The 9,669-nt window shown below is 40.6% G+C and overlaps 1 protein-coding gene across 1 annotated transcript; it reads right to left on the minus strand.

Annotated features, from left to right (window-relative positions):
* Positions 1-351: 351 nt before the first annotated feature.
* nmt2 (N-myristoyltransferase 2) lies at positions 352-6,571 on the minus strand. Its single transcript, XM_085365660.1, has 12 exons — positions 6,403-6,571; positions 5,971-6,088; positions 5,158-5,299; positions 4,589-4,707; positions 4,411-4,502; positions 4,208-4,324; positions 3,926-4,096; positions 3,370-3,478; positions 3,104-3,274; positions 2,853-3,020; positions 1,341-1,478; positions 352-917 (listed from the first exon to the last, which is right to left on the minus strand). The coding sequence occupies exons 1-12, from the start codon at positions 6,513-6,515 to the stop codon at positions 897-899; spliced, it is 1,479 nt and encodes a 492-aa protein (XP_085221786.1). The 5' UTR covers positions 6,516-6,571; the 3' UTR covers positions 352-896.
* Between the last annotated feature and the right edge of the window lie 3,098 nt (positions 6,572-9,669).

Consider the following 9,669-nt stretch of genomic DNA (forward strand, 5'->3'; position numbering starts at 1 on the left):
GTCTCTGCAATACATTCATTAAAAAAAATAAACAAACCCCCAAACACTTTGAACAAACTCGGTGACTTCTAAGCTACTCATGAGGAGAATACTTTGGATCAGCCCTCCCAAACCCCTCAAACTCACACTACACAAATAAATATGATCTGCCTTTAAATGTACAATTAACTACCATATGCTCTTTAACAAAGCACATGTATATCAATGCACCAGTGGGATGAATCCTTTTTTCCTCCCTCTCAGTGTTTGCAGTTTGTCATTTTAAAAGTTAAGATCAGCATTTCTAATTCTACTGAGGCCCAAAACAGCCAGCAGAGACACTCGACTGACCGCACTGATATGAAACTGGAGCAAAAATAAGTGCAGCAGGAGCAGAAAGGAGGAGAAGAAAGGGGTTTGGGAACAGTAACTGTATGGACAGGATAAATAAAATTACAACAGTTGTTAATTATGTCAGGTCTTGCTTGCTTAGTTGATTATCATTTACATAGTTCCACGTAAGTAAAGTTAAATGACGTGCCGGTCCATTGGTGTCTACTGAGGAAGAAGAACTTAAAACAGAATACACAATGTCAAGGCATCCTCGAGTGTCAGACCGGTGTGTGTGTGTTTTAAACGTGAGCGCTTATGTCAGGAGCGTTGTGTCGTATGAGTATCTCAGGCATAGCATGACTTCACATTCAGGATGTTGGATGGTTTAAGAGTTTTCACCTCCGGGTGAACTGAGAATGTTTTTGATGATACAAGTGCCGAGTGAAAGCTCCACTCGGGCGCCAGGTTGGATTTACTGTCGCAGTTCTCATTGTCTAGCTCGGGCCACCTGCGTGTCCAGGTAAGGTATTTCCAGAGATCGCTGAGAGCCTCCCGAGTTTATGCAGCTGCCGTGAAGAGAGCTGCTACTGAAGGACCAGGCCAACCTGAAACACACAGATCAAACTTTTTATGATCATAGGCTAGCAAAGCAATTGCAAATCATCACCCTCTACCTCCGTGCTTGACTGCTGGTATGAGGTGTTTGCACTGATAAACTCCACTTTGGTCTAATTTGTCAAAAGGACATTGTTCCAAAAGTCCTGTGTTTTTTCCCAATCAAAACTAGGCTTCCATGATCTAAGGCATACTCAATCATGTCAGAGGATGATTTCTCCTTATCAGGCCTCTGTGGATTTGCTTCAAAGCTATAGACTTATTTGACTGTGAAGCTTGCACAATCAGGCACAAGAAGCAGCTCTACTGAGATCTGAACCAAAGACTATTTCCACTTTTTCCACTAATTGTCATGGAGTCTTATCACAGGATGCTGACCAATAGTTGGTGTGTGATTACCACCTGAGACTGACCTTATCAGGGTCCATAGGGGGACATTTCCAGTTGTAGAGGTAATACTGCAGATTTCCATCTCCTATCCCAAACTTGAGCTTCTCCAGAAACACCTTATTCTCCATTAGGTCCAAGGCATTGAACACATCAAAACCTTTCTGTTAAACACAAAGAACAAACACCATGATAACTAACACAGCAGCAAGAAAATTATCAAAAGTATCTGGGGAAACCCTGCTCTCAGTTTGCGTTTGTATGCAGAGCTCAGAGTAGCCTTGCCAGCTGGTTGACACCAGGCCCGTACTACGAAGCAGCAGGATTTTAGCTTATCCCAGTAACCTTGGGGGTTACCCCTGAGTTTTCTGCACTATGAAAGTGGTTCACTTCTTCTCGGGGTACATCGCCATAGTAACTTGTGCTGCAAACCTAACCTGAGTTATATTCCAGTTATATTGCCTACTGACTGATCAAGTCTTGTGAAAATAGCTTCACCATTCATTTTATTAGTAATAAATACAGTTTATTTCGTTCAATTTTATTTCTTGAGTTTTTTTAATCAATAATATCATGAATATAATCTGGACACCCATTTCTACTTGACTTCATATCAGTCGCAGGTAGCCTAAGTCTACATTTGAATTTTGTTTTTGTGTTTGTTCTTTACATGCTCTTAGACTATTCAACACCATGGAGGGTGCAGCTGAAAAAAAACAAAACAAAATAAAGCAAAACAAAAAACAAGACCACGATATGCAAATCTGAACACTGGACTACTTGATTATAACCCATCAGATTCTCGTGTTTCTTAATGGTAAAGTTGTGATATTAGTAAGTCTGTTAACTCACACAACTGGCATTTTTGTCAGCTTTTCTTTCTGCCATCAAAATAGGCTAAACTTTGTTTTTCCTCTCACACCCCTGACTTTTCTGCAGAAGCTGTGTCACCTGCATTCTCTATTGTGTGTAGCCTCTTCATATTTTCTAATATTACAGTTTACTCTTCATTTGTAAAATCAGACACTCAGCTTCCGGTACAATAAAAAGTTTGACTGGTCAGATGTCCTTGTATCTAGATCCAGAAACTCTGAATCAACTTGAGTGCTGATGTTAGAGGAAGTGACTTGAGATAATAGAAAACTACCATGGAACTTGGTTCTCAGCACAGAGCCCTGCTCTGGCCTCAAATAAATAAAGATCAGACCGGGTCAGTCTCTCTCACTTTTATCCTCTACTGCACAAGTAAAATGTTGGATCATACTCTCACTCCTCATCTATCTAACCAAACATCACTGACTCCCAATGATTTATAAGGCTTTGCGTTAAAAAGAAAAAGAAAAAAAAAAGTACATAAACCATCTTGGTATTCATAAAATAAAATATCTATCCATCTATATAATCAGTCTGGTCTGTATTGTGCCATTTTTTCCTCCTCACACGTGCGTCTTCTTGTTGCTGTTTATGTTTATGTCACTGATCTCATCAGCTGTTGTCTTTGGTACTGGCAAGTGTTTAAAAGCAGAAAGTAAGATTACCAGTTTGGCCAGGATCAGTGCATCATTCATTAAGTCCAGTAGCGGGGTTTGTGTATGAATGTTGTAAAAAGAGTAAGCAGCCTTCAGGCTCCTATGGAGAGGGTGATGCATCACAGTCGAGGGCAAAGTGTAGAAACTAGTGAAATCTGTGAGAATGCCACCAGCACCCTGAGGGAAATAAAAACAAGAACAATGTCACTTTAAGTGCAGAAGAGCCATCAACATCAGGCTGCAAATCTGAATCCACACACCTCTACTACATATGTGTCAATTATGTTGTCCTGTGGTAAGAACCAGTGAGCCACCTCCTCCTCTCCCATAGAAGGAGCAAGTTGGAAACGTCTCAAGTATCTCTGTAGCAGTTCAGTAACCTGACCGACGTCGCGCCTTTCCATCGGCCGCAGACCTGGAGTCTTGGTGCTCTGCACAGGGTGGAGAGAGCAAAATGAAAATCTCTAAGAGTTCCTGCTATCAAGAGGAACAGCGAGATGCAGGACTTATGAGTGTAAGTGTTTACATCTGGTAGTCTGTAGAGTTTCATGGTTCTTTGCAGGGTCATGTTTCTGCTCAGATGGGAAAATTTAACTTCCACAAGCTTTCTAGGGTTCAAAGAGCGGTGCCAGTACCTGGGGATAAAAAATACCCAAAAAAACAAAACAGGAGACCAAGATTAAAAAGAAAAAAGGAGTGCTTCCTGAATTCAAAACACTTCCACTAGATGTGCTCTTTAGAAGAGATACGTATAAGCTAACATATCAAAAAACAAACAAACACCAGGGCACTCTGTTTCATTAAAAAATTAAAATGCTTATATTCTCATGGCACTGAATGGCTGAATCTTTCTAGTGTTGTTCCACCAATAGCAAACCTATGGTTAAGAGTGGAAAACTTGACCAGTAAAGTACTGGTGGAGTTTTACTGGTGGAAAAGATTCAGAGTAGACTCAATTTTCCCCCATCAGAGCTTTAAGTTAAATATGACCATGCCATGAGTATAAAGGTATTTTAATTTTATATGAAAAGAGAGTGCCTTGTTTTATATATTTTAACATGTGTGACTAGTGAATAACATACCTGCATGTAGACACGGGTTTAGGCAGCACAACTCCAGCGGTGTATACGGCCTGAAATATTCCTTCTAAGTTCACTCTCCTTGTTATCTCTCTGATGAGCACAGGAGCAACGCGCTTTGAACGCAGCTTCTTATGAACACACAGGAAGTTGATTTCTACCATCCTCTTCAGCCTGGAGCCACAAGCGAGAAAAGAAAAGAAACAAAAGGATGGATTGAATGAGTAAAACACTTTCCCCATCACTGCTGTTCTCAAATGCATACAATAAGTAATGAACACTCACGTATCATAGACTCGTATATCTGCAGGGATGGCACTGATGAAGCCAACGAGCTTCTTATTTGAAGACACTCTCACTCCGCAATGCCACTGTGGTAACCAGCCAGGTGGACGTAAAGCCCTGAGAGGGGAAAAAATCTTTTTATTATAACCGCATACATTTAAAGCTACTGTACTGCATCATGTGATAAACATGAAGAAGCTTACCATTTAAGAAAGTTTGGAGAATAATCAAATCTGAACATGTTATCATCATCCTCCACATAATTTTCATTTAACAACGTGTACAATTCCTTCAGCTGCAAAAGAGCGTGACAATAAATCATTCTGTTTTGATTAATCTGATTAATCTCATTGGTGTATTTTGAACAAAGACTGCACTTACAACATCTGCATTACTGAGATCCAAAGTGTCCCACATAAAGCCTTGAGGTAAAGAATATGGCTCCTGTCTGATGTTCTCTTTGTCAGCCTCAATTGGCCCGTGACTCGTCACAACTTCATCTACAAAAATAGCACAGCCTTTTGTCAAAGGTTTGCAACTGTTTTCCAATCACCACACTTCCACGGGACCTCATAAAACTCCATGTCCTTAAACTGTGAGCAATGCACAAAACCGCTGATGGCATCAGACTTTATATAAATCTGCTGCTGTTTGTCCTGCGTCAACCCCCACAGCCTGTGGCTGCACAAAGGCCTGACTCGTTGGGTCATGGCTGTTATGGAAACAGCTTGATCTAATGCTGCTGAGCATGCCCAGTGGGAATGCATGGACCCCTACTGTACATTGCAGCTGACAAGTTTCTAAGATACTGGCCTAAATCAGCAGACTGAGGAGATAAAACCAGCAGATGGCGCTGGTGCAGAAAGAAAAATAATTTCTGTTGACAGAGGAAATAATACCAATTTAAACAGGAGTGCAGTTCATTTAAATGAATTTAACTAAGTACTTACTTAATTTTGGGACAGGCTGAGTATCCCAGAACTGGTACTTGTGCTTGGCTGCCTCATCTATACTCTTTGCTGGACCCTGGCAGGAAAGCAGCTCCATAGCTCTTTGGATGTCCTGCAGCTTCTGGATGGGCAGCCCAGGGTTCTGATTTAAAGCGGGCACACATACACAGATTACTTAATGTCTGTATCACTCAACCAAACACTGGATGCTTTAAATAATCTAAATGTAGACGAGAGGCAACATCAGAGTGCATGCAAATAAACAGTCTTATAGTCATGTTTACACAGGTCTTTTCCTACACACTATACTCCCACTGAGCAAGAGAAACCGGATTAATCATGTCACTGTATAAATGATTGATGAAGTCAATGATCTTTAAATTATAAATGCAAAAACCCAAATATGACAGTCCCTGTCATTAAATCATTTGGTTAAGCTTGATTTGCTTTCTTCATCCGATCAGAACATCAGAGTCTGGATGTAGTTATTGTTTATTTTTCTAAAGCAGCATGCAGTATGTAGAAATCTCACAGCTGGCTAAAAGTTTGTGATATATCCTTTTAGCAAAATAAACTACCTCATTCTAGAACCTCATTACAGAATACAAACAGGGAGCATGCCAAGGCTGGAAAAACCTTACTGACCATGACACATTGACGGCAAACAAGCTGAATTCTGGGTTGTTGCTTTCCCTTTTCTTACCCCTCCTCTTTTATTTTCAGGATATTAAAAGAACCTTGTTTTGTATTGTATCCCCTGCCCTAAAAAAGGGTGTGTGCACTCTTTTCACTGGGTCATCATCACCATCACACCTTGATCTCCTGAGAGTCCGAGGCAGAGTCAGACTTGGCTCCCCCCGAGCTTGGCTTCTCTTTCTTCCTCTTCTGCTTCTTCTTCTTCCTCTTGGCCCCCAGCTCTCCCCCTGGACTGCTACAGACATGAAAACAAACGATGAGGATGGATGCTGGCTAGACCCGCACACAGAGCTAACGTTAGCTACCATAGCAACGAATGACAGCTCAGCTACTTAACGTTAGCTAGCTAGCGGTTTGTCTTAATGGTTGCCCGCCATGTCATTCAGTCGGAGAGCTTTAAAGAGGTCACAACGTTATAAACAGTTCAAGACGGCCTGTGTTTGCTGTCTGCTAATACTAGCAGGCTCACTGCCTTAGCCGCTCACAAGCAGGCTGCCTGGAATATCATTACTGCGTTTCCCCGAGCCGACCGGACAGGCCACCCCTCACCCTTGCATATGCTCATTCTCCTCCTCGTTGTCTCCGTCTATCCCGCAGGTGTCCTGGTCGTCCAGCTCCAGGCTCTGCTGACTGGCTGCGGATTCACTGTCCTCCGCCATCATAAAAATGTTTTAAAAATATAGTCAGCCACCGTTTAACAGAGCTAACGGGGAGCGGGCGAGAGATGGAAAAAACAAAGAAAATGTCGAAGGAAATCGCGCCGCCTAGAGGCCAAAGGCGGGAACTCAGACCTGAGCTGCTGCCTTTAACATGAAGCCAAGTGGTACCCAAACTAGACTTTTACCTTATTTCAAACATATAGCCATTTAAATGTTAAAGACACTTTAGACACTTGTTTCTGATACTGAGAGGGAAAATAAATACATATTACAAATTACAGGTAATAAAAAAAAAGACAAAAATCTAAAATTATTTTTTTAAATAAGAAAATACAAAGTAAAAATAAATTGTCAGTTTTTTAAAACTAGATACTGGGATATCTGCTGGACTATCAGCAAGTGTGTTCTAAATTCATACTATCAATGAGAAAAACACGTGCAAAGTAGCACTTTTTGCTACTTCAACATTTTTAAACACATTTAAATTAGGTAAACAAAACCATCCTGGAAAAGAATTGATGATGTAGCAGAAGAAACAAAAAGCCTAAAGGTTACAATTAAATAAAAATACCTGTTTAAATGTACAAAAATATAACAACTCTGCGCTGCATAAGGCATGTTTTAGACAGCAACTTCGGGGATTTGATATCATTTAGGATTATTCAGTTTTCTTATATCAAATACATATAAAAACACACAGATCCCGATCAGTTACTTAAGTTAATCTAATTAATCCGTTAATAAAAACCATCCTCAGTGAGTCTGGGAGTGTTGGTGTCCTTATGGAAGGCTGTAGTCAGGACCATGGAGGTATAACTGATATGTTTTTGTAGATATCTGACCTATCTGAAAATAAAGATGAGAAATGTTTTTACCATTGTATGTTCTCAAGCTTTATAATGATAAGTACTACAAATAAATTTGTTTTAAAAAAATGGTGAAAATTACCCTCAGAAAGGACATTAATTTACGCTCAACGGCGATTTTGTTAGGTACACCTACTCTGTAATGCAAATATCTAATGGCAGCGGTTTGGTGCAATTAGGAATGCAAGCATGATCAAGATGACCTGCTGAAGTTCAAGCCGAACATCAGAATAGAGAAGAAAAGTGATTTAAGTGAATCTGACACCGGGAACCACCCTGTGTGTAAACAGGCTGGTCTAGACAGGTCAATTTAACAGTTTCTTTAAAAAAAACTGGCAATTTACTGGGATTTTTCTCCACACAACCATCTCTATAGAGTTTACAGAGAATGGTCGAGTGAGCGGCAGCTTTCTGGATGAAGAGGCCAGAGGTCATAGCCAGATTGCTTTGAGTTGATAGCAACTCAAATAACCACTCGTTATGACCAAGATATGCAGAAGCACAGAAGCAGAAGACCACACAGTCAGCTAAAAACAAAAAAAGTGAGTATACAGTCCAACACTGGACAACAGAAGATTGGGAGACGTTGCCTAGTGAGTCTTGATTTCTGCTGCAACATAGATGGTAATGACATAATTTGGAGTAAACACCACAAAAGCATCGAGCCATCCTGATTCTACGGTTCAGGCTGGTAGTGTAAAGGTGTGCGGGACATCTTCTTGGAAGCCGTTGTGCACCTTAATACAAAGATCATATCGTCAAACAATGGTGTAACCGGAGATTCCCATCATGGATATGCAGCCACCTGAAAGCAAAAAGGGCTCCCAGCTGATTCTAGCAAGGTGTACCCAATAAAGTGGCCCATATGAATACATTTTAACTACTATCTGGATTAGCGTATAAAGAGATATAGAGGTTTAATTTTGCAAACAGATGCACACTCAGTTAATTCCAGTTTGGCTGTTTATTCAGAATAACAGGCTTCAAATATAATGCAAGCATCTGATTTACACACTCAAAGATACTGTATTGCTCATCCACCCTAAAAGGGGAGATTGCTGTGTGGGAAACTAAAAGAGAAAAGGCCATTCATAACACAAAGACACACATTATTTTGATAAGGCAGAGGTAAGGAAAGACTATACACACTCTGTAATATGGCTGCTTTGTCTATGTGAACCTTGACTGGATGCATGTTGATCAGTCAGCATCACCTCAGCCGCCACTGCAAAACACATTTCAGACAAACGTTCACCCACAAAACACAAAAATAAGAAAATGCACTGAAACGACCTGCAGTGTAGTTTCACATATCCAGTGCCACACACACACACACACACACGCACGCACGCACACACATAAAAAACAAAACATCTTTAACTGCTTACTCTGAGGGAGACTGAACTCTTGCTGATTACTGTAGAGGATTTTACGATTGCAGCAGCTGGTAGACATTTTCTGAGATGTCTGCAGTGTAGCTTGTTATACGCTAGTGCTGAGGAAAGTTTACTGCATGCTTTCTTTCACAAGCAGGAGAGAAAGTAAGGGCTGAGGTAGGAAGGAGGGGGAGGGCGGACGAAGGCAAAAGGAGGTGAGAAATAAATAAGGTAATCAGTTGCTGTAGAGTCAGGCTATTCAAAGGCACTTGGATCGTGGGTGAGTGGTTCAAATGGAGGTGAAACACAGCAAGCAAATACAGTTTGCATTTCAGGTGAAAGGTTATCGAGCGTTTGCTTTTATAGCTTGAACGTTAAGGTGGGTACGGAGGAAAAGCCCTTAACATATTTAAAAGAAAGAAAAAAAAAATAGCCTATTCTCAGATAAAATACTTCATGTTTGGCAATTAAAATTATGATTAAAATTACAAAAAAAAAAGGCATCAAGCAACCATATAAAAGTTATGCATAGCCTTCAAAGCAAAACATAAAAAATACACCAGTCAGTGGTTCAACAGTTACAAAACCCTTCATACCAATATCCCTCACAACTAATTTGGGTGGCTTTGAAGTGGTATTACATCCTTACCCACCAGCATAGCGGTGTGTCACATTATCTGATTATGCTACAGAGCAGATAGTGGTTAAACCTCCTCAGTCCAGAAACCTTATCTCCCACAAAGCCTTCTGATGGGCTAGATTAAACTCTAGCAACATACCACCAACCGTTCAAAGTAAATCCCTCGAACACGGCTGCCCCGTTTTGCACAGATGTTTCATAATCTCAGACATCAGTCAGTGTGAACAAACCGGGGTTATAACCTTCAAACGAGTGTTGCTGCATGTTACTAGATT

This window comes from Diplotaxodon limnothrissa, linkage group LG11, assembly GCF_057381915.1.
Source record: "Diplotaxodon limnothrissa isolate DT_005_m linkage group LG11, D_limnothrissa_male_GT1.1, whole genome shotgun sequence".
Classification (NCBI taxonomy): Eukaryota; Metazoa; Chordata; class Actinopteri; order Cichliformes; family Cichlidae; genus Diplotaxodon; species Diplotaxodon limnothrissa.

Coding starts and splice junctions, on each gene's coding strand:
- nmt2 (XM_085365660.1), bottom strand. CDS start 6,515: ATGATGGCGGAGGACAGTGAATCCGCAGCCAGTCAGCAGAGCCTGGAG. Junction 4,503..4,588: donor ATCTCAGTAATGCAGATGTT/GTAAGTGCAGTC, acceptor GCTCTTTTGCAG/CTGAAGGAATTGTACACGTT. Junction 1,479..2,852: donor CACTGATCCTGGCCAAACTG/GTAATCTTACTT, acceptor TGTGTTTAACAG/AAAGGTTTTGATGTGTTCAA.